This window comes from Narcine bancroftii, chromosome 3 (assembly GCF_036971445.1).
Source record: "Narcine bancroftii isolate sNarBan1 chromosome 3, sNarBan1.hap1, whole genome shotgun sequence".
Classification (NCBI taxonomy): Eukaryota; Metazoa; Chordata; class Chondrichthyes; order Torpediniformes; family Narcinidae; genus Narcine; species Narcine bancroftii.
This window is the reverse complement of record NC_091471.1, coordinates 348400033-348424814: the sequence shown is the minus strand read 5'-3', so window position 1 is coordinate 348424814 and position 24782 is coordinate 348400033. Positions and strand designations below refer to the sequence as shown.

The window sequence follows — 24782 nt, the reverse complement described above, 5'->3', positions numbered from 1 at the left end:
CAGCCTGTTCCACACACCCACTTCCCTCTGTGTAGAAACGTTAGCCCTCAAATTCCTGTAAATCTCTCTCCCCTCACCTTAAACCTGTGTCCTCTGGTTACTGATTCCCCAACTATGGGGAAAAGGCTCTGCATTCACCTTATCTATTTCTCTCATCAGAATGTATACGAGACCACTCACATCCTGCTGAGCTTCAAATAAAACCCAAGCCTGGTCAACCTCTCCCTAAAGCTCAGGACCCTGAGTACAGGCAACATCCTTGTAAATTCTCTTTTCACTCTCTCCAGCTTGACATCTTTCCTGCAGTGCTGTGATCAAAACGGAACAAAATACTCCAAATGAGGCCTCGCCAACATCTACAACTGCAACTTCTACCCTCAATACTCTGACTGATGAGGCCAATGTACTAGAAGCCTTTTTGACTATCCTGTCTACCTGTGACACCACTTTCAAGATACTATGTGCCTGTACCCCTAGGTCTCTGTTCTACAGCATTGCCCAGATCCCTACCATTCACTGTGTATGTGGGTGGAAAGAAAAAGTTTGGAAACTACAGTTTTAATCATATCTAATTGACTTGTAATGTGCACGGTTTCATAACTCTAAAGGAAATGGGCCAATATGCCACACCTCGCATTTCTTTGTATTAAATTCCAACAACCATTCCATGCCCCACCTTCCCAGCAGATCCAATTCTTGCTAGAGTCTTTGGCAACTCTCTTAATTCTTTACAACTGTCTTCACTACCTGGTCACCCCATTGTGGGTGTTTGGAAAGGGTGCAGAAGAGATTTACCAGGTCATTGTCTGGATTAAAAGGTATGAGTTATGGGAAGAGGTCGGACAAACCATTCTTTTCTCTGGAGCGCCAGAGACTGAGGGGACGTTTCAATAATTTTATTAAATTTTACAATATTAATACAAAAAGTAGAAGCCACATTTATCTAAATATACAGAGGTAATAATGGAAAAGGAAATATACAAAAAAGTTTTATAAGAAAACCTTTTACATATAAACTAGCTATCATAACAAACAAAAAAAGGAAATAATCAAGCAGTCTTTGGTCGTCCTGGACCTTGGGAAGTTGCGGATAGACTCCACCTTGCTGGGTAGTGGCGTGGCCCCGCATTTGATAATCCTGTGGCCCAGGAAGTCAATCGTGCTCAGCCCGAACTGCATTTAGCCAGGTTGATAGTAAGGCCGAACTCACGTAGGTGACTGTAGAGGCTTCGGAGGTGTTCCTGCTGGGTTCTGCTTGGCACGAGGATATCGTCTAATTAGACAAAGGTTCCGTCCAGGTCTCAGTGTGCCGCACGATGTGCTGGCTCAATCTCCATGGTGGCGGGCCGCCACAGTTGGCCCATTTCCTTTGGAGTTATGAAACCGTGCACATTACAAGTCAATTAGGTACGATTAAAACTGTACTTTTTCTTTCCACCCACATACCTCCTTAAGCAATCCCTTACTAATCACAGAGCCCCTATGGCATAGGGAATACTTAAAGTGGCATGTGAGTGGAAAGAAAAAGGTTGAGAACCACTGCGTTAAATCTTTCCCCCTTGAATCTGAGCCCTCCAGTTTTAAACATCCCTACCCTTGGGAAAAGATGATGACTATTCAAATTTAAGTTGATTAGTATCTTTATCATCTGTTTTTACAAGTAAAACCCGGCAAAACAATGTTCTCCAGTCCTCGTTGCAAGACACGCAACCAGATGTAATACATATACAGTATGTGTGTATGTTTTTTTTACATATATGTGTGTATATTCTGTGTGTGTATATATTTTGAGTATATATATATGTGTGTGTGTATATATATATATATATATATATATATATATACACACACACACATGTATATACAGAGGGTTCTCTACTTACAATAATTCAACTTACGATGGATTTATCAGAGCATAACCCCATCAAAAGTAGAGGAGCATCTATATATGTGTGCGGGCATATCCTGTATAACACAGTTTTGTATAGCATGGGTTTTGAAATAACATGGTTTATAATTTTAATATAGTAATAACCAAAAATTGTTACATTTTATTAATAGTGCGTTACTAACAGTGGCGCAATAATTTAACAAAGCTCACTGATCTGGGATTTGAAACTTTGGACTGTGACAATATGTAGCATTAATTCACATTCAAGTAAACTTGATAATGAAACTCTCATTGAAATGGATAAACAATGTTTATCTGAAGTTGAGCTGCAAAATGAAGATGTTAACGAAGGGCCAACAAAATAATTCGCCTTAGAGGAATTATCAGTGTTTATTGGAAAAATCAATGATGCTTGTGATTACCTTAAGGATGTTGAACCAAACATCGAGAGAAGCATTAGAGTTCAGCAAAAAAAACTAAACAAATCCAAACTACATTAGACATATTTTCTTAAATAAATGATGTTCACTTATTACCAATAAAGATATTTGTCATTTTTCAGTTTTATGTATCCCTTTTAAATATTTTATGCATATTTTTGCATAAGAGTTCTAGGTAAAATAATTAATAATAATCAGTTTGGAATGTATTACATTAAAGTGCATTGTAATAATGCATTGAACAATGCAGTTTTCCATAACATTGAAGTTGCTTGGGGCGTATTAATGGTGCTTCACAGGGTATGCCTGTATTTATATGTGTGTGTGTGTTGGGTGTACGTATAATGTATGTGCATGTGTGTATATTGTTAAATAAATAGTAGAGTCTCAGACGGTTAGTGTGACCTGTTCTTTTGGTCGTTCAATATTCTCACTGCCCGTGGGAAGAAGCTGTTCCTCAGCCTGGTGGCGCTGGCTCTGATACTCGTATCTCTTCCCCGACAGGAGCAGCTAAAAGGTGCTGTGTGAAGGGTGGAAGGGGTCCTCAATGATTTTGCACACCCTCTTCAGACAACAATCCTGGTAGATCATGTCGATGGTGGTGGGAGAGACAGGGAGGGAGACTCCAGTGACCACTCTTATGGTCCTGTGGATTAACTTCCGATCCATTTCTCTGCAGCAACCATTCCACACTGTGATGCAGCCAGCCAGGATGCTCTCACTGGAGTTCCAAGAGAAAGTTGACATAATGGTAGTCGGTAGCCTTGCCTGCTTCAGTCTTCTCAGCAAGTCCAGTCACTGTTGCACCTTCCTGAGATGTGAGGAGATGTTGAGTGTCCACAATAGGTCACTAGTTATGTGAACTCCAAGGTACTTGGTGCTCTCCACACTCTACTACTGAGTTGTTGATGTGTAATGGAGGGTGGTTGTTCTTGATCCTCCTGAAATCCACGATCACCTCCTTCATCTTGTCCATGTTGAGACTCAGGTTGTTACTCGCACCATTTCACAAGCTTTTCCACCTCTTCTCTGTAGTGCAGCTCATCATTGTTGCTGTTGAGGCCAACTACTGTTGTGTCATCTGCAAACTTGACACTGTCGGAGTTGGACCTTGCGATGCAGTCATGGTTCAGTAGCATGAACAGGAGTGGGCTGAGCACACAGCCCTAAAGTGCACTTGGTGCTCGACATTCTGCTATGGATCTGACTTCATGATTCCTTCCAGTAAAATTCCCACCACTGATGTCTGATGTCAGGCTCACCAGTAGTTCCCTGAATTGCAGTTTTGAAACAAAGGCACGGCGTTATCCACCCTCCAGTCGTTTGGTAGCTCGGCCATTACTAACAACAATGAAAATATCTCAGCCAAGGCTCCAGCAATTTCCTCCCTAACTTTGGGAATCACTAATGTCAGGTCTGGAACAGCGTTTAGTCTTTATATTGTGAATAAAGTTTATTTGGTGGGGTGGGGGGTGGATGAGTTGCATTGGTGCTACAGATGATGCTGGGCTGATGTGTGCTGCAACAGTGGTGAATTTGATCCCAGCCCACTGAGTGCTACATTGGCGCAGTGTTTGATTTGGCGGAACTCTTCGTGCTGCACTCTGCCCTTCAACTGCATTAATGTTTTTGTTCTGCATGGAATGTTGAAATAGCTGAATCCTTTATTGGAACTGTGTTTGATGCCATTGGCTCGTCCATGCGGTGACCAGTGCTGTTTGATGCCACTGGTCCGCCTTTGAGAAGTATTATTTTTGGCCCATGTGCTGCATTGATTTTATTGCTCTGCATGGAACACGAGCCAGCTGATGCAGCAAGGGTGCTGTCACAGCTTCCCAGGGCGCTGCATTGTTGCGGTCTCTGCTATCCTGAGCTGCATTTGGTATTGTCCCGGCTACCCAGGCACTGAATTGGTGCGGTCCCTCATTGATGGCGTGTTGCATTTGGCGCTGTCCTGTTGCCGGGGCTGCGTTTGGTGCGATCCCTGCTCCCCAGAACTGCATTGGGTGCGGTCCCGCGAGCGCTGCATTGGCGCGAGTCGTTTGCCGGGGTGTGATGCCGTTGCCCCGGGCTCGGTGCTGATGGCGGCCGGTTTCCTCTGTCTGCAGACCGCCAAGCTTCTGCAGCAACCGGCGCCAAGGCATGGAGGCAGCCGGAGTGCCGGCGGGGGACGAGGAGTCTCTGGGCGAGTTGGTGCAGAGGCTGAGGCTCGTGTTTGATGCGGTGGCCGAGGACCCGGGCGGCTCCCTGCCGGTGCAGCGCTTCATCCAGATGGGGCTGCGATTCGTGCAGGGAGAGGAGGTGAGAGCCGCGCACCAGATATTCCACGAACGGGACCGGTCCCGAGAGTCCCCCCCCCCCCCCCGACTCCGCTAACGGCACCGGGACCCACCCCCCCCCCCCCCGACTCCGCCTACGGGATCGGGACCGGGTCCCCTCCCCGACTCTGCTAACGGGACCGGGCCCGGAACCCCTCCCCCCTCTCCGCTAACGGGAGCAGTCCCGGGACCCCCCCCCCAACACCCCACTCCGCTAGCGGGACCGGGACGCCCCGCCCCACCGCGCCAATAGCAGAACCGAACCCGGGACCCCTCCTCCCTCTCCGCTAACGGGACAAGTCCCGGGACACCCCCTCCGCTAACAGAACCATCCATTGAGCCTGATATAGTTACTGACCCTAGAGCAGGAGGGAGCGGATCCTGGCAGCAGCTAGAAACTGGTCTTCGGAGGGGGTCGGGGACAAATGCACCTGTAAAGGACTGCACCGGGGTCCTGGTGTTCGCCGTCGGTGTCCGATCTCCGAATCAAAGAGAGCGCGAGATACCCAGGCCGGTGAGTGAAGGGAGCACGGGAATCACAGACCAGGTCTTCCCACCAATGGGAAGGGTCTGCTCATGCAGAATACTTGGCGGTTTGGGTCCTCTGTTTCCCATTGGAGGTGGTGGCCTGTGATGGTTAATGGTGGTAGTGTCAGCAGTGGATGGCACAGAAGCAGGAGGTGAATGGCCGCACACCCTGGTCCCCACCCCCCCCCCCCCTATGCAGTAGCAAGGACAGGCGGAATGGAGGTGACACAGGGAGACTAGGCATGGATTGCTGGCGCAGCTAACAGACCCCTGACCTTTACAGTTACATCGCGTGGCCAGGCTGTTGGATCCACAGAACCTGGGGCACATCAACTTCCTAGAATTCTGCCGAGGAATCTTCGTCATTAAAGGTAGCAGTGATGGAGTGATGCTCCCTCCTGTGTGTGTGGGACTCACCCTGCCCCCTGTGATGGTCAACGTGTGGGACCCATCCCCCAGTGAGGGTCAGTGTGTGGGACCCATCCCCCAGTGAGGGTCAGTGTGTGGGACCTGTCCCCCAGTGAGGGTCAGTGTGTGGGACCTGTCCCCCAGTGAGGGTCATTGTGTGGGACCCATTCCCAGTGAAGGTCTATGTGTGGGGCCGATCCCCCAGTGAGGGTCAGTGTGTGGGACCTGTCCCCCAGTGATGGTCAGTATGTGGGACCCATCCCCCAGTGAGGGTCATTGTGTGGGACCCATTCCCAGTGAAGGTCTATGTGTGGGGCCGATCCCCCAGTGAGGGTCAGTGTGTGGGACCTGTCCCCCAATGAGGGTCAGTGTGTGGGGCCCATCCCCCAGTGAGGGTCAGTGTGTGGGACCCGTCCCCCAGTGAAGGTCAGTGTGCGGGGCCCATCCCGCAGTGAGGGTCAGTGTGTGGGACCCATCCCCAAGTGAGGGACAGTGCCACACCTGTTGGCATGATGTATTCATTCTGTGTCTGTGTGCAGGTTGTGGTGATCTCCTGGACAAAGACCTGTGTGTGGAAGCCTCTACCCGCTGTCTACACATTGGAGATGATGAAGGTGACTACTCCCACCAGGTACAGAGAGGCCAGGCCATGGAAACATTGTCATCTCTGCGCCATGCATTGTCTCAATGAAATTCTCTCCTCCTCCTCCTCCGTCTAAACTCCAGTGAGTGCAGAGCCATCTAATGCTCCTCCTACGTGTAGTACATGACCATACACTTCCATCTGCCACCTCTTTGTCCATTCTTCCAACTTGTCGAGGTCCCTCTGCAAACTCTTTACTTTCTCAGCACCACTCATGCCTCCACAGTCACTTCTTTCAGAATCCTGGGGTGTGTTCCACCTGGTCCACCTACAACCTCTCACCTTCCCCAGTACCGACTCCGTAATAACAACTCTATGTACTTCTGCTCCCCAATCTCTCACATTTCTGGCCTGTTGCTGGCATTTTGTACATATCCATTAAGTTCATCTACCATCACCACTTCTCCAGTTGTCCCATGTCCATTCTTACTTCTTCCTTACTCTTTATATATTTTACTGGCTGGCTTATGTTCATATTTCCTGCCCTTATTGCTTTTTAAAATGCCTTCTGTTGGTTTTTAAAGGGTGTCCAATCCTCAGGTTTCCCTCTAATTTTTGCAGACTGTACACCCTCCGTTTCTGCTTTGATGCTGTGTTTGACTTACCTCATCAGCCGCAGTCGTCTCACCCTCTTGCTCCTTTCCTTTGGGCCGAAGCAACCCTGCATCCTTTGAATAATTCCCAGAAACTCCTACTGTTGCTGCTCCACCATTTTCACTGTTTCCCATTTACCCGGGCACTTTGAAGCTACACTTGGTCTAACGATGCCTCAATGCCGAGGAGGTAAGCAGGAAAATTGTTAGAATATAGAACACTACAGCCCACAGTATTGTGACAAACTATTAGCCACAACCGTAACCCTCTATTTTTCTTGCATCCATGTGCCAATCTAAGAGTCTCCGGATGGCAGGAGGCTCAACAAACCAGACCTCGGCAAGGATCCACAAATTTCTGCAGGCTGTGGGGGGGTGGGAGAAGGGGGCCGAGCAGAGACCACCTTCCTGTCTGAGACCCAGCAGGACTGCAGTATAACTCTCCAGCATCTCCACAGGTCACTGCAGTCACTGGGTTCCTGGATTGCCCATCTGGGTTCAGTGACTGCCACCTCTACTACAGTGATGTCACCATGACCCATGCCATTCAGGACCAGCACGCAGAGTCAGACATGGACAGTGCAATCGAGAGCACCCACAACTCCGAGGCCTCGGAGCCGGACAGGGTGCAAGAGGAGGGGCTGGTCGTAGATCACCTCCTGTCAAGCTCTGCACGGTGAGTTGCTGCTGGTGGCACACAGCCCTCCACCAGAGAACAAACCGGGGATAACCCCAGGTGCACAAAAACACACAGGTCCTGGCGATAGTGAGAGAGGAGGGGGGTGGAAATCAGCCAGGTTTGCTGCTCCCCGTCGTTGCCCAGTGACCCCAGGGTTAGAGAGAGGGGGAATCAGCCAGATTTGCTGCTCCCTGTTGTTGCCCAGTGACCCCAGGGTTAGACAGAGGGGGAATCAGCTAGGTTTCCTGCTCCCCATCATTGCCCAGTGACCCTGGTGTTAGAGAGGAGGGGGAATCATCCAGGTTTCCTGCTCCCCATCGCTGCCCAGTGACCCTGGGATTAGAGAGAAGGGGGAATCAGCCAGGGTACCTGCTCCCCATTGCTGCCCAGTGACCCTAGAGTTAGAGAAAGGGGGAATCAGCCAGGTTTCCTCCCCGTCACTGCCCAGTGACCCTGGGGTTAGAGAGAAGGGGGAATCAGCCAGGGTACCTGCTCCCTGACACTTATCACCCTTTGGATCCCTGTGTTGCGGTGTGTAAGTGGAGATGTTCAGACGTTGATGGGGAGCTGGAATGCTGTCCATTGCCTCTCCCTATGTGAGTGTGCACCCTTCCTGCCATTGTGGAGGGATTGGTCTGACTGCAGGCCTGTGTTACACTTGCAGCTGTCAAGCACCAGCGCCCGCAGCCATGTCTCCAGGGCATGGTTCTATGCACAGCCACGAGGAACAGTTTGAGGATTATGGTCAGGCTGACTTCTGTCCTGCCAGCCCCTGTCCCAGCGATGAGATCCGACCCAACTTCTGCTCAGACCTCAGCTCCTCACTCACCTCCAGGTCAGTGGCCAGCCACTGCAGGGCCCATGGGTACTGTCTCCCAGGGAGGTGGTAGGTAAAGGAGAGGGGAGGTGATGGGGAGGCAGGAGGGGGATGAGGGCGGGAGGGGATGAAGTGGGAAGGGGTGAGGGAGACGGGAGGGGAGAAGAGGGTGAGGGGAGGGGTGAGGAATTGGAGGGGAGATGGAAGGGGAGGGGGAGAAGAGTGGATATGATTCCTAGCTGACCACTGATCTCCTCCAGTGCCAGACAGACCCCGCAGAGGTGGGTGGACACTGGACAAGGAGGGGCTGACGTGTTCTGTACCCAGTGCTGCCGCAGGGTGGACCTGCTCAACGAGCTGAGCTCCCGGCTCCGCCGCATGAAGGCCAACAGGTAGGAGGTGGGCGCCGTGGGAGGTGAGCAGTGGTGCTGCCAAGGGTGTGCAGGTGGAGATGGGAGAGGAGGCGAAGGGTGGGTGTGGGGATTGGAGAGGGTGGGGTGCGGAAAGGAGAGGGGAGGAATGGTGTGTGGGTGGGACATTGGTTGCTGACCTTCCAGTTATTTTGTCCTGTCTCCTGTGGCAGTGTGAACCAGAAGCTGTCGTCCATGGCGTTTGGCAGGTTGGTGAAGTCTCAGCCTCGTCCTGGGGTGACAGAGGGGTAGACATCTACACACATGCACACCTACACCGTACACACACACACACACACACACACACACACACACACACACACACACACACACACACACACACACACACACACATTGCAGTAACCTCTCATGAATCTCTCTGCCAGACAACTTTTCCATAGCATCCACAGCAGCATCGAGGACCTGTTCCGAGACAGCGTCGATTCCGGCGACAATGACATTGCTCAGAAGGTGAAGACCCATGGAGAATGTGTTGACATTCACTCTGTGTCTGACCCCGGGAGTATGTGACAGGACAGTGTGGAGGGAACTTCACCCTGTGTCTGACCCCGGGTGTGTGTGACGGGATAGTGCGGAGGGAGCTTCACTTATTGTCTGACCCTGGGAGTGTGTGATGGGATGGTGTGGAGAGAGCTTCACTCTGTCTGTCCCTAAGGGTGTGTGACAGGACGGTGTGGAGGGAGCTTCACTCTGTCTGACCTTGGGGGTGTGTGACAGGATGGTGCAGAGGGAGCTTCACTCTGTGTCTGACCCCCAGGGGATTGTGATGGGACTGTGTGGAGGGAGTTCCACTCTGTGTCTAACCCAGGCAACGTGTGATGGGACAATGTGGAGGGAGCTGCATTCTGTCCAAATCTGGCTGACAAGATGGTGTGTCATTGGCAGGTGTGCTACCTGGAGAGGAAGGTTTCGGAGTTGGAGAATGACTGCCTCATGAAGGGAGAGGAGAAGGCCAAGTTGAAACAGGAGAACATCCAGTTGGTTCACAGGTAAAAGTGCGGCGTGGGGTGGGTTGGGGGAGGAGTTGGCCCCTGAATTCTGGCTCAACACGCATTGGATGCATTTCCTTGCAAGGGTGAGGGGTGAGGCTGGACAAGAATGGTAAAGCTGGGTGCGGGAGTGGGGTGCAAGAGGAAGAGAGGCCGAGGGAGAGAGAGTGAATGGGGAGAGAGGCTGGAGAACATGGGGAGAATTCAGAGGGGGTTTGGTGTAAGGGAGAAGTGGGGAATGAGAGGAAAGTGTGGGGAATGCGGAAGTAGTGGGGAAGGGAGGGGGAGAGGAGGTAGAGGGGAAGGGAGGAGGGGGAATGAGGAGGTAGAGGGGAAGGGAGGAGGGGGAATGAGTAGGTAGAGGGGAAGGGAGGAGGGGGAATGAGGAGGTAGAGGAGAAGGGAGGGGGAAATAGTGAAAGGGAGGGGAGAGGAAATTGGGGATGAGGGCAAGATGGGAGGGGTTGGGTGTGGAGAGAGTGAAGGAGATATAGAGAGGATGAGGAGGGATGTTGGGGAGAGGGTGGGGATTAAAGGGGAAATGGAGGGACAAGGGGAAAGTTGGGGAGGGAAGGCATGCTGGCATTGGGGAGGGAGGGGGATAGTTGATGGGAGTGCTGAGGGGCAGGGATGGGGAAGGCAGAAGGTTAGTGGGGAGGGAGGGGAGGGGAGAAAGGGTGAGTTGAGCAAGGGAAAGTTGAGAGTGGGGAAGGGTGGGGGAGCGGAGTTGTGGATGGGGAGGCGGGGAATTAAGGCAGGGATCCTCCTCACCCTTGGGTGGGTGGGTCTCGGCAGGGTCCACGCCATGGAGGAGCAGCTGAGGGAACAGGAGAGCCGTGCAGAGGAGACCCTGCACCTTGAGGTGCGGAGGCACCGGAATCTTCTCTCCAAGCTGGAGCTGGACAAGAACGCCCAGATCGAGGCCCTCAATTCCAGGTAGAGCCTGGGTCAGCCCGCGGACATCTTCTCCCCTCTCTCTCCCTCACCACCACCCACCCTCAGCTATACGCCACCCCCAAACTACCTCTCCCACTCCTGCCCTCATCCCACCCATCCACACCCATAACCAGTCCTGTCCTCACCCACCCTCAACTATATCCTACCCTCACCTCACCCACTACCACCCCCACCCATGCCTCATACACCTGCCCTCACCCATACCTCACCCAACCCCACCCACAGCTCACCCACTCCTGCTCTCACCCCCACCCTTCCTCCCTCACCCTCCCTGTGTCTCCAGTGCCCCAATCTGTGACCCCCCCGCATGACTCCTGAGGTGTAACTCCAAGGCCGTGACCCCCGCGATCCCCGAGCCATGTCCCCTCCCGTGAATCCCCCATGACGCTTCCCATGACCCTTGGACCGTGACCCCTGAGCTGTGAACCCCCCCCCCCCCCATGATCCCGAATGGCTCCTGTTGCAGGGCTCAGCATCTGGAAGAGGAATCACAGGAGTTGCAGCTCATGGTCATGCGGTTAAAGAACCAGAGCCAGCGCCTGGACCAGGTGAGGCTGAGGGGGGAGTGGGAAACTGTCCTTCCATCCACCCCACTCATGCTGCTCCTCTTGCCCACGCCGGCCATCCATCCTCTGCTTTCCCTCCTCCGAATCTCCTTGCAGAGGCTCTCCCTGCAAACCGCTATTCCTGAGCGCTCTTAATTGCCTGTAAACTTCCCCCAGCCCCACCTTGAATCCATGTCCTCATGTATATGATGACATGACTGGGTACCTAATCTCCAAGTGGGCTTGGCCCGGGTGGTGGGGGTCCTTGAGGACTGAGGCTGCTTTCTTAAGATACTGCTTCTTGTAGATGTCCTTGATGGAGTGAAGTCTGGTGCCTGTGATGCCGCAGGGCATGTTAACAACCCTCTGGAGTTTTTCTTGTCTTGAACGTTGGCCCCTCCACCCCCAGACAGTGATGCAACCAGCCAGAATGCTCTCCACGGTACACCTGTAGAAATATTTGAGAGTCTTGGTGACACACCCAATCTCCTCAAACACCTCACCAAGTAAAGCTGCTGGCGAGCCTTCTTCATGATTGCATCGACAATAGCTTGTGTCGTATCATGGAGGATAGGTGGGTGGTGAGGAGGTTGTTTTCCTTTTACACAGAAAGTGGTGGGTGCTTGGGACAGGCTATCAGGAGTAGTGGTGGAAGCAGGTACAAAAGTAGTGTTTCGGAGGCTTCTTGATGGACCGGGAATATGAAGGGGTTGGAGGGAAAAGTGTTGTCATGTTTAGCAGTGAGACGGGATGAAGGGCCTTTGCTGGATTGTTGCATGGTCCCTTTCATTCCCCAAGTGCAGACCCCAATGTCCTTGTAGCTGCTTAGTACACCTGCATTGGACATGGGCATTGCCAGGGTGGGAGGAGGGAGTAGCTGGTAGATGAGCACCGCATCATTCGATGGAATGTTCTCCAGCTCTCGCTCTCTCTCTTCCTCTCTTCCCCTCTCCCTCCCAGCCCCCAATGCGTCCCACCAGCTCACGTGACAGTCCGATTAAAGCTGCTTTTCACCCAAGCACACAACCCTCCTCACTCCCTACTCATTTCCCCCTCCCTCCAGCTATCCAGCCTTCCTCTTTCCATTCCTTCCTCCATTCCTTCATCTCTACTCCTTCATCTATCTTCCCTGTTCTCCATTTCTCCCCTCCATCTCCCCAACCCCTCTCCCCTCCATCCTCGTCCCTTCAATCCTCACTATCTTACACAGCCACCTTCCCGCCATTCCTCAACCCCATTTCCCCATCCTCCCCTCTCCCCCACCCCACTTCCCCTTCTCTCTCACGCCCCTGTGGCCACAACTGCTGACAGATCTGTATTGCAGGAGCGCCTGTGCATCTGCTCGCAGCTGGGGGAGCAGTGGCTGCATCTGCAGGACGAGCAGGACGTTTATCGGGCGCTGGTTGATAGGATGAGGCAGAGCCGGCAGGAGTTCCTCATGGAGCACGAGGCCACACGGGAGGTAGGGAGAGCATGGGGTGGAATGGTGGGGGGGGATAGAGGAGGGAGTGAGGATGCAGGGGTGGGTGTGATGAGGGGATGGAGAGTGAGGGTGGGAGTGGGGTGATGGTTGGGGTGGATGTGGGGGAGGGAATGATGATGAGGTAGAGAGGGGGTGTGAGTGAAGCTGGGAGTGGAGGTGAGGGTCATGTTCGGAAGAGTATTGGGTTCACAGAGAGATGAGTCTGGACACAAGTGTTAAAATCACATGCAACTTTAATTAACACTCAGGAGAACATTAAATGTTACTCGATTACTATTTCACTTATACAACAATATAGACATTCACCTTGGACCTAGGTTGGACACTGACGATTGTGAACCTGTACTCGACACGCTCACACAATTGAGTACACACACTACAAACAGGCACTCTTACATCCAGTTCTCTGTACCAACAGGGTTGTGGCTCTCTGCAAGTATTGATCTATCGCAATACTACAGGTCAGCTTCAGTGTAGTGCACACCTTACCCACGACATTTCCAGTGATGTCCACAGTAGCAACCTGGCGTGGAGCAATGTCCAGGGATTGGATCACGAGTCGAAGAGAAAGAATGAGCTGTGTGTTGGTGTTATTTACAGTTCTAATTTGTGCTTCTAGCCAACAATGACCCTAGGAGATTTAAATTAGCCATCGGCAAGGTGTGCACTGATGTGTGTCCGGAATCCAACCTTGATTGACAGGTGATGTGACTTCCAAATAAGTTTCAGATGGAGGACGTGTGACCACCCACAATACACACATTCCAGACAGGCAGGGAGGCCACTTTTCCTTCACACACAACAGTGGGGGTGAGGATGGGGCAAGAATGAGGGTGAGGGTAGGGGTGGTGGTGGTGGCAATGATTGGGGTGAGAATGGGGGGTGGAGTTGGGAGTGAGGATGGGGTTGGACAAGGGGTCCCTTGGATTCAGATGAGTACCGGAGCACAGAAACTTCACTGCCTGGTCCCGTCAGGCGCACGGAGCAATCACAGACTGTACTCATTATCTGTGTCTCCCCCCCCCCCTTTTCCCTTTTTTCTCCCTCTTTCCACCTCTCTCCATCACCATCTCTCTTTTCCCCTTCCCCCTCTCCTCTCTTACCCCTCCCTGTCTCTCTTACTCCTTCCTCTCTGTCTCTCCCTCCTTTCCTCTTCCCCCTCTCCCCTTCTCCTATCCCCCCAGCTGATTGACGACCTGCACAGAGAGCTGGACCACCTGAGGGTTTTCCAGCTGGAGATGGAGCGTTCAAGCTTGTCCCATAGCCCGTCGTATGGCCTGTACACATTCACCTTCCGTTCCCGGGAGCTGGAGCTGCAGCATGAGGTCAAGAGGCTGAGACAGGTGGGTGGGAGTGGAAGAGATGTGGGTGGGGAGGGGAGGGTGTGGAAGAGATGCGGGTGAGGGAGGGGTGCGGAGAGGAGGGTGAGAGTCTGGGCTGCAGTCAGAGCCAAGAGGAGTGGCTGGAGGGCAGGGCTCTCTGGGGGGGGCAGTGGGCGGGACCATTTGGAAGGAGAGGGACCAGCAGGGGGAAGGGCCAGTGGGGGAGCGTTTAGAAGGGGAGAGGCTGGATGTGGGGAGCAGTCGGAAGTGGAGGGCTGGCAGGGGGTGTGCTTGGAAGGAGAGGGACCGGCAGGGGAAGGGGCTAGTGGAGAGGGGTAGTGGGAAGGGGGTGGCAGGGGGAGTGACTGGTGGGGAGGGTCCAGTGTTGGGAGCAGTGAGTTTCAGGGAGAGGCTTTGGTGAGCAAAGGTCAGGTCATATCTTTGCAGAGCAACCCAGAGTAGGTAGTGGAGATGAAAGCCAGGTCAGTGGAATGATCCAAGCTGCAGGATATGGGGAAACTGGGAGAGCACAGTTGTCTCTGATAACTCCACCTGCAAGAAGTGCATCCAGCTGCAGCTCCTTCCAGACCGAGTAAGGGAAATGGAGCTGGAGCTGGATGAACTCTGCATCATTTGGGAGGCGGGAGAGTGATAGAGAGAAGCCATAAGGAGACAGTCACACCCAAGAGGCAAGAGGCAGACAACCAGGCAACAGTCAGGAAAGCAAAAGGGAAGAGGCAGGCAGTGCAGGGTACCCTTGTGGCTATTCCCTTCAGTAGCAAGTCTACCCCTTTGGATACTGCTGAGGGGACGATCTATCTGGGCCAAGCAGCAGCCAGACCAATAACACCGTGGTTGGCTCTAAGCCTCAGAAGGGAAGGGTGAAGTCAGGTAGAACAATAGTTATAGGGGGCTCAATAGTCAGGGGGACAGATAGGAGATTCTGTAGCCACAAAAGAGACACTAGGATATTGTGTTGACTCCTGGGGGCTTGGGTCCAGGATGTCTCTGAGTGGCTGCAGAATATTCTTAAAGGGAATGGTGAGCAGCCAAAATTTGTGGTACTTATTGGCACCAATAATGGAGGCTGAAGAGCAAGATCTCCAAGATGGTAATCTCTGGATTACTTCTGGTGCCATGAGATAGGGAAGGTCAGAACAGGAAAATAGTGCAGACAAATGTGTGGCTGAAGAGATGGTTTAGGGTTTCAAGTGCTTGGATCATTGGAACCTTTTCTAGGAAAAGGGTGACTTGTACAAGTAGGAAGGATTGTACCTGAACTCGAGGGGAACCAATATCCTAGCAGGGAGGTTTATGAATGCTGTTGGGGGTGAGGTTTTAAACTTGATTTGTGGGGGGTGGGGGAGGTGGGAACCAAAATGAAGAGGCGGAGGAAGAGGTGGTTAACGCCACCCAATTTTAAATCTAAGCAGCTAATCGAGCACATGGTGATGTGGAACGGTCTGGTAAGTCAAGCTGTGTTCATGACCAGATCACCGTGATCTGTTTCATGATGGAGCAGACTCGAAGAGCCAGATGGCCAACTCCTGCTCCTGTCTCTGATGTTCTGTGCCCTGTGTGACAGGAGAATGTGCGACTGCAGGAGCAGAACGATGAGCTGAACAGCCAGATCCTCACTCTGAGCCTCACCGAGGCCAAGACCCTGTTCACAGCACACACCAAGGCCCAGTGTCTGGCGTCTGAGATCGACACCGCCAGCCGGGACCAGGTGAGTTCACTGCATGTCCCAGGCATGGTCACTCTGTGTAGCAGGTATGTCCCAGGTGTGGTTGCTCTGTGTAGCCGTCGTGTCCCAGGCATGGTCACTCCAAGTAGCAGGCATGGTCACACATCCCAGGTGTGGTTGTTCCCTGTAGTAGGTGTGTCCCAGGCATGATCAATCTGTATCCCAGGCATGGTCACTCCGTGTCCCAGGTGTGGTCACTGTGTAGCAAGTGTGTCCCAGGCATGGTCAACCCATGTACCAGGTGGAATTGGGTGAGGGGACATTGTAGCAGCTCACAAGGTTGGACACAGAGCTTTCCTGCAGCTTCTCCTTCCCTACCCTGCACTGCTCCAACCACTCAGGGAATGTTCCTGCCCTTTCTGGGTATCCCAGTGTTTTCCAGAATGGCGGAAGGCTGGGAGGGACTTGGAGGAGCTGGCTGGTGTTCCATGGGGAATCCTGCCAGAATGAGTGGGCCATTCAGTAGACCTTGTGCCCCCTGCTGTTCCCCATCCTGTATCCGGCCCAGCAGCATCCTGACATGTCCTATGCTCGGCCTGGCATCACCTGACTTATCCTGTGCCTGGCTCAGCAGCACCTTGATGTGTCCTTGCCCGGCAGCTGGTGAAGGCGCTGAGGGAGCGTGAGGAGATCACCCTACGGTTGAGGCAGTACATGGACAAGATCATCCTGGCCATACTGGACCACAACCCCTCCATCCTGGAGATCAAAAAATAGCAACTGTGCAGCGAGGGAGCATCCTATCAAAGGAACACCCTGGCGAGGGATCTCCCTGGCAAAGGAGCAACCCAGCGAAGAAGTGCCCCAACGAGGGAGATTCCCAGCAAGGGACAGCAGGCAGGGATGTGCCCAGTGTGGGAGAGCGGGCAGGGACGTGTCCAGATTAATGTCTGTGCCTCTTTCCCGTGAACGAGTCAAATAGAGACCGGAGTCCTGGTGTAGACTTTCCACTGCAGAGCTGGCACCAACCCCCCCCCCCCCCAATCCATCTATCCCAACACCCCCCAATCCATCCATCCCAACACCCCCCAATCCATCCATCCCAACACCACCCAATCCATTCATCCCAACACCCCCCAATCCATCCATCCCAACACCCCCTCTACCCCCAGATCCAACATACCTACTCACCCCAACCCACCCTTAGATCTACCTCACCCACCCTCCCAGATCCATTGCCCCCACCATCCCAAAACCCCAACCCACACTTTCATCTCACACCCCATCCACCCCTTGATCCATCACCCCCACCCACCCCATACCCCCAACCCCCCCTACTGATCCAACACTTCCAATACCCCTCCCCTCCATATTCAATACCCCACCCACCCCAACACCACCAACAGACCCATCACCCCCACAGTGCTAAGATCCCCACCCATATCCACGCTGGACAGACCACATCCCAGACAGATCGCAAACACTTTACCCCGACAGACTGCAGGCACCACCCCAGACAGACCACAGACACTGACCAAGACAGACCAGGATGTCATCTTTGGCTGGGTGCGAGATATTGGGGCAAAAGTCAGTGAATTGGTAGTGGGATCAGACTGGACTGCCCTGACTCCAGACAGTGGCAGCAAAACCTCAGTCTGACCCTCCATGATGCTTGTAATCTGTCCCGTTGAAGGCCTGTCGCAACCCAACTCTTGCTTTCCCAGTCAGGAGACTGGATGGTGCACCATTTCAACTCTTCATTGCTCACTCCCCAAGGCTCGTGTGTAACTGCCTGTCTCCAGCCGAGTTCGACAGAGGTCATTGTTGAAGCAGCTGCGAGGCAGGTGTCTCTGCCCAGGACCCTGGCTGACGTTTATAACACCAACAGTCACCTTCCTCTGATCAGGACCGACTCCAACATTGTGACCCACGACTCTCACCAGGACTCTTCGATGCTGTGGTTAATCAAATTGATCTTCACAATGATGGAGCAGCTGGTGTGGAATTCCTGTAGAATTCCATTCTCTGCTGTGGGGTAGGGTGTGCAGCCCAATAGGCTGCGTGGGAGATCATTGGTGAGCTGGGACCGGGTGGTTGAGAGAAGGGACTAGTTTCATGCTTTACTGTTCTAGTTTTCTCTTCAGAGAGGAAGATTTCACTGTTTGCTGCACTTTTAATAAAATGCTGTTAACAACTTTTGCGTAGCAGTTTCTCAATGTAACTGAATGCAAAGTGCATTGGTGAGCTGTGTACACACCACTGCTGAATGAAACCTTGCAATCAGCACACTGATCCACACCACACACACATTGCTCATTTTATATTAGAAACAGAAAAAATAGGTGCAGGAGGAGGCCATTTGGCCCTTCAAGCCTACACCGCCATTCAATATGACCATGGCTGATCAGTACCCGGTTCCTGCCTTCTCTTCATACCCCTTGAGCAACCCACAATTTGCTGAGGAACTTGGCAGGCCAGTCAATTTTCATGGTTAGAAATGTTTCAAGACTCGTTCAAGGATCCTGACCTGAAACGTTGACCAGTTCAAAAGTTCCTTTTGTTATCATGAAGTCGTACATTAAAAATGTAATATACATGACATACTTCAACAAAGTGTGGCTACCAGCAGTGCCCAACGCCCCGAACAATTTTCCTTCTTTTTTTCTTTGGCCTGGCTTCTCGGATGAAGATTTATGGAGGGGGTAAATGTCCACGTCAGCTGCAGGCTCGTTTGTGGCTGACAAGTCCGATGCGGGACAGGCAGACACGGTTGCAGCGGTTGCGGGGAAAATTGGTGGGTTGGGGTTGGGTGTTGGGTTTTTCCTCCTTTGCCTTTTGTCAGTCATATATGCGTTATGAACGACGATGCAGACGCGCTGGCAATGTGGTGAAGGAACGCCGCTGCAGTTTAAAGGTGCAGAAGGTTGGATTTTGGGGCGAGGACTTGAATGTGGATTGATGGGCCCCGGGGTGTGCTGTCGGACAGAGACCAAGGGAGGCAGGTGCAGGGATCATGGACTGGCAACACGATGAAGCCGTCAGTCTTTGTACCTGGGGTGGATCTGAGCCCACCTCACTGACAAAAGGCAAAGGAGGAAAAACCCAACCCCAACCCACCAATTTTCCCCTGCAGCCGCTGCAACCGTGTCTGCCTGTCCCGCATCGGACTGGTCAGCCACAAACGAGCCTGCAGCTGACGTGGACTTTTACCCCCTCCATAAATCTTCGTCCGCGAAGCCAAGCCAAAGGATCTGAGCAGCGCTCGCTCCAAGCCAATGCTCATTGCAGTGGGGGGAGGGGGTCACTAATCCCTGCGATGTCCTGGACTAGTTACTCATCTACCGAGTAACCAGTGACCCCCTGGACGGCGGGCCTGTGAAGTTTCCGCGGATTTGAAATGACCCTCTCCAGCCGGGACTCGCCGTCCAATCACACGCTCGCTCGCCCACCTCTCATCGATGACGCACAAACCCCTCCCCCCCGAGGCGGATGGGTTGTGCACATGCGCGAGCAGGCGCGCCTGCGCCGTGAGTCGCTGCGTGAGTGGGCGTCTGAGGCGGCGGGCGGAGAAAAGCCCCCCGCCCGCCCCCAAGTGAAATTCAAGCTGCAGCGTCTTGTGAGGAGGAAATCGTGAGCCCGCTTTATGGCGCCGGGGAGTTGACCTGTGACTGGATGGTGCGGTGAGGGCCCGCGGGCGCGGGAGGTGATGGGGTCCCGGGGACGGAGCCTCTGGCCTCCCAGAGGAGGTCCACTGCCTCTGGGCCCAGGATGGGATGGCACTGTTGAGAGATCCGATGCAGGGGTGGTAGTTAGTGCCTGGGGATTTGGGTGCTGTTCCGAGCCCAGAGGACCCCAAAACCCGGCAGCAATAGATATCCATCAAGACAAATGGTTACTTAAACAAAGGTTGCTTTTAATTATCTTTAAACATGAAAATAGAATCAAACTTTAACTTATCACTATTGACTTACTTAACCCCCTTCTAATTCGAAGCACAGGTGTATGTAATGTGTGTGTAAGTTCAGAAAAGTTCTTTGGCTCACAGTCCAATCTCACTTCTCATTCCTCCAAGAATTGCAGGCAATTCATTAGTGCAAAGAATTTAACATTCATAAAGTTCACCAGGCTTTGGTGCTTGGAAGGTAAATGGTAACTGCTCAGGAAGGTTCTTGTCGGTTTTCAGAGAGAGATTTGTTGTTCCAGGACATCCACAACTTATTCCTTTTTAATCAGCCACTCTAGTGTCTTGCTGAAGAAACTTGCCCCATTAGGGTTCTCCAGATGATAACCTCTTTCTTTCAGGTCACAACAGAGTGCCTTTTTGTTTCTCTTATTCCAAGTGAAACATTAGCCAGTCCTCTCTTCTCTTGCATGAACCACAAGGGCTTTGACCAGGCAGTGCAGGATGTGGCTATTGCCTTCAGTAACAAGTCTACCCCTTTGGATACTGCTGAGGGGGTGGATCTATTTGGGCCAGGCAGCAGCCAGACCAATAGCGCCGTGGTTGGCTCTGAGCCTCAGAAGGGAAGGGTGAAGTCAGGTGGAGCACTCACAACCCGTCTTCCAAATGGGGTTTTCCACAAGCTTGCCAGCTTGTCCTGTTCCAGTCCCTGCTGCTGTTGCTGGTGGTAAAACTGTAGAACTGATCTGTCTCTCTCTCTCTCACACACACACACACACACACACACACAGAAAGGCTGTTTGACTCTCTCTGCTTGCAAAACCACATGACCCTCCTAGAACAGCAAGTTCCACTCCAGACAGAATGAGGCTTTGACAAGCTCTTTCATCAGTTGCCTTTTTGTAAACAACAATCCATTGGTGAAGTCTCTTGGGCACTCTCCAAAGCTTTTGCAAAGGCTGTTGGCCCTGACATGTCTAGCACGAGCAGAGCTCCAGTATCCTAAATAAGACCTGTTTTAAAGTGTTTGCATGTGACCTACACTAAAAACCCTGCCCCCAATTTATCTCCCAAAAATGTATCTATATTCTGTCACAGTGCACATTGGGCAGGGGTGCTGCCTAGAGACTGGGCTCAGGTTGAACACGGGCTCACTCTGGAGATTGGGTAAAGGTTGGGTGTTGGCTGGTGATTGAGGACGTTTGGGTAGGAGTGCTGCTTGTCATGCTGGGTGCTAGTTACGGGCAAGTACTCCTTGGGGTCAGGAGAACCAGACACTCTGGTTTGAGCATAGATCAAGCAGATACTGCCTGGTGATGTGGAAAGGGTTTGGAGACTACGTACAGATGATAATGTCTGATATAATGTGCTCACTTTAAAAAAATAAAGCAGTTGATTTTGTTTAAAATGACTAGTTTTTTAATGGTTTGAAACTGGTGATTTTGTGTGTACATTTTCAAAAATGTTCCAAACGGGGGCACTGCGCCCCTTGTTCCCTGGTGTACACCTCGCACAAATGCTCGACTATTTTCCTTTTTTTGTTGACCTCACTCAAAACTATGGTCAGAAAATTCCAAACACAGCACCTTCAACATGTTGCCTCCTCAAAGAACTGCAACAGTTTTACATTTTGCATTTGTAAAATTGTGGAGACTGGGTTTTTAACTTACCAAATGTCCAGAAATTACTTATCGGTGGGTCCCAGTGTCCCCACCCCCTGGTGACAGGCATTTGGTTAACTGGTCTGTTTCCCCCGCCCAGGACACATTTGGTGAACTGGTTCATATTCCCCCAGGGACAGACACTTAATGGAACTGGCCCATGATCCCCCAGGGGACACTTGGTGAACTGGCCCATGTTCCTCTAGGTACAGATGTTTGGTCAACTGGCCTGTGTTCCACGTTGACAGATCTTTGAACAGGCCCCTATACCCCAGGTACAGATGTTTGGTGAACTGGCCTGTGTTCCACGTTGACAGATGTTTGGTGAACTGGCCCATGTTCCCCAGGGACAGGTGTTTGGCTAGGCATGCAATTTGGCAACATGGCAGGCATCAGGATAAGAATTTAACCAGTTCTATGGGGATGCATGTACAATAAATGCATATACAGTGTGAGGAACAAAATGATCTTGTAGATTAGAGTTTCCCAAACTGGAGTCCGTGGAGAAGTGACAAGGAGTAATAACTTAGTATGTGTTTTTCTTTAATTTACTTATTTCTTCTGCCGTAATTCAATTTATTTGTGGGACGGCAGCAAATTGTACACTCCACCCAAAAAAAAGGGCGTCATGAGGCCTGAAATTAGCAGTGCAGGTGTCAAGCCTGTACATCATTTTTAACCGATGAGAATCTGAATTCTTCTACCGTGAAGGAGCTGGCCATATTGTGCCCAACATTAAGAAGATCTGTGACAGCAACAAATAATTTCAACTTGGAGAATGGTAAGTTTATTTACTTTCTTACCATACTTTTTTGTATACCAAATCATGCAAAAGTGGACACATTTTAATTCTTTTTAATGGGGCAGCATGGTTGGTGTAGTGGTTAGTGCAATGCCTCTACAGCGCCAACAATAGGGACCAGGGTTTGAATCCTGCACTGGAGTTTGGATGTTCTCTGCGTAGCAGTTAAAGCAACACCTGTGCGTTTCAAGTGCCAGTGATCGGAACTGGGGTTTGAAACTGCTGTCATTGTACATTCTCCCTGTGTCTGCATGGGATTTCCCTGGGGGCTCCAGTTATTTGGGAATTAATCTTTTTGTTTATAAATTTAAATAATGCACATGTAAATATATAAAATGATGAAAAGTATAGATACCACTTTTTTATCCCTTTGTATATTTACACATGCATTATTTAAAATTAAAAGTAAAAAGATTAATTCTAAAATCATACTCGTTTCAACTTTTGTTCGAACACAAAGTAAATTCTTTTATTTATCTCTTATTATCATTACTTGCGGGGATGTTTCTAATTATTTAATAACAAGGGAGCACTGTACTTCTGCAAACTATACATGAAGATTAGTTTCACCTTTTCCATGTGTTCCCTAAAAGGATTCTGTGAGCTAAAATGGCTGGGAAACCCTGTTGTAGATCGACGATATATCGACAGAACAGGCAGGTTGGTAAAAATTGGAAGCAAATCCTTGGAGAGTGGAGACATTGGATCCCTGTGGGTAGAATTAAGAAACCTTGACTTTAGAAAATGAGTTAATGGGAAAGTTAGGACTTTATTCCCTGGAGTGTAGAAGAATGAAGGGAGATTCGATAGAAGTTTTTAAAATTATGAGGGGGAGAGACAGAGTAAATGTAGATGGCCTTTTTCCACTGAGGGTAGGTGAGAGGACATGGGTTAAGGGTGAAACAGGGAAAGTTTAAGGGGAACATGAGGAGGAACTTCTTCACAGAGTAGTGGGAGTGTGGGACGAACTGCCAGCTGAAGTGGTGAATGCAGGATTCATTTGAACATTTAAGACAAATTTGGGCAAGTAGAGTACATGGATGGGAGAGATATGGAAGGCTATGGATTGGTGCAGGTCAGTGGGACGAGGCAAAATATTTGGGCTGAAGGGCCTGTTTCTGTGATGCAATGTTCTATTGTTCTAAAGTGCAAGGGGTAAACACCCTGATGGGAGTTATACACAGACAAATTGAGGGTGTGGGGAGAGCTGACTGCCTGCCTCTCTTTCGGGGAAATGTCTGGGACAGTGCGATGTTGGAGCAGGAACACACGCTGTCCGAGGTGACGGTGGCCGAGTTCAGGGAATGGTGGGCACCCCCGTGAGATTGCTTGTGTGGTTGATGACAAAAATAGTGTTTTAAAAAGATGTGTAATACTGTAATAGAGAGGTGGTTGTGATTACTGCATCTCATGGTTTTGTTGCTACATGTTATGGTGGTTTTTGGTTTGAGTTGTAGGTCGATGTGTGTTTTGTGTTTGTAATGTAGTTTGAATAAAGTTTTTTTTAAAAAAGGCAAGGTTCTGGCAGTTATGGGGATTTCAATGAGCAGGTTGGTTGGTGCTGGATCCCATGGAAAGGGAATTATATAATGCTTGTGGGATGGCTTTGTACAGCTGAAGCAGATTTGGTAGGGAACTAAAGGTAAGGGGACCCTTTGGAGGCAGTGACCATATAGAACAATACAGCCCAGTACAGGCCCATAACCCTCTATTTTCCTTTCATCCATGTGTCTCTCTCTAAATTCCCCCAATGTTTCAGTCTCCACCACCATCCCCAGCAAGGCATTCCAGGCACCTCAACTCTCTGCGTTTTTTTTTTAAAAAACATCCCTGATGTCTCCCCTAAATTTCCCTCCCTTAACTTTGTACATACATCCTCTGGTGTTTGCTGATCCTGTCCTAGGAAACAGGTGCTGGCTGTCCATCCTATCTAAGCCTCCCATAATCTTGTAGACTTCCATCAAGTCTCCCCTCATCCTTCTCCGCTCCAAAGGGAAAAGACCCAGCTCTGCTAACCTTGCCTCATAAGACTTGTTTCCCATTCCAGGCAGCATCCTTATAAATCTCCTCTGTACCCTCTCCATTTATCTTAATATTAGCTCTTTCTGTGACAGATGTAAGAATGAGGACAGATCATATGTTTTGGTCTTGTTTAACCCTCGCCAGGTATTGGGAAGAGGTTGTTCGTACTTTAACGTTAACCTAGCACCAGACCCGTTGGTGGCCTTGTTTGGGATGGTTCAACAGAAAGTAGTGAGATTGTCTTCATTTCAATGTATTAGCCTTTGCTTCTCTTATTGCAAGATGAGTTATTTGGAGCAGATGGAAAGATGCTGCCCAACCCACTCAATCAATGGTTATATGATGTCATGACATATTTAACCTTGGGGAAAATTTAAACTAGCCCAATTTTTGAGGTTCTTTTTTGAATTATTTTCACAACCTCCAATGTTTTTTGTGATTAATGCATTTCTTCTTATTTCAATTGGCAGTTTTTTTTTCTACATTGCCATGCAGTTTGGGATTTAGATTAGTTGATATTTTTTTCCTCTTTTCATTTTTTAAAAATGTATAATACTATTACATAAGAATTTTTTTTCTCTGACATTGTGTTTGCTCTATTACAGTTGTATTAGTTTTAGGCATCATTCCTTTATGGATGTAGTATTAAATAAAATTCAATAAAAA

General features: G+C 50.6%; 1 protein-coding gene across 1 annotated transcript; it reads left to right on the top strand.

The window, feature by feature from the left end:
- The first annotated feature begins 4285 nt into the window (after positions 1 to 4285).
- Positions 4286 to 17907, top strand: rab11fip4b (RAB11 family interacting protein 4 (class II) b). Its single transcript, XM_069923020.1, has 15 exons — positions 4286 to 4632; positions 5461 to 5548; positions 6125 to 6216; positions 7280 to 7497; positions 8165 to 8335; positions 8578 to 8709; positions 8901 to 8936; positions 9114 to 9198; positions 9634 to 9737; positions 10532 to 10672; positions 11160 to 11241; positions 12563 to 12700; positions 13906 to 14064; positions 15629 to 15772; positions 16391 to 17907. Exons 1-15 carry the CDS (start codon positions 4474 to 4476, stop codon positions 16505 to 16507), a joined length of 1866 nt encoding a protein of 621 aa, XP_069779121.1. The 5' UTR covers positions 4286 to 4473; the 3' UTR covers positions 16508 to 17907.
- The last annotated feature ends 6875 nt before the right edge of the window (positions 17908 to 24782 follow it).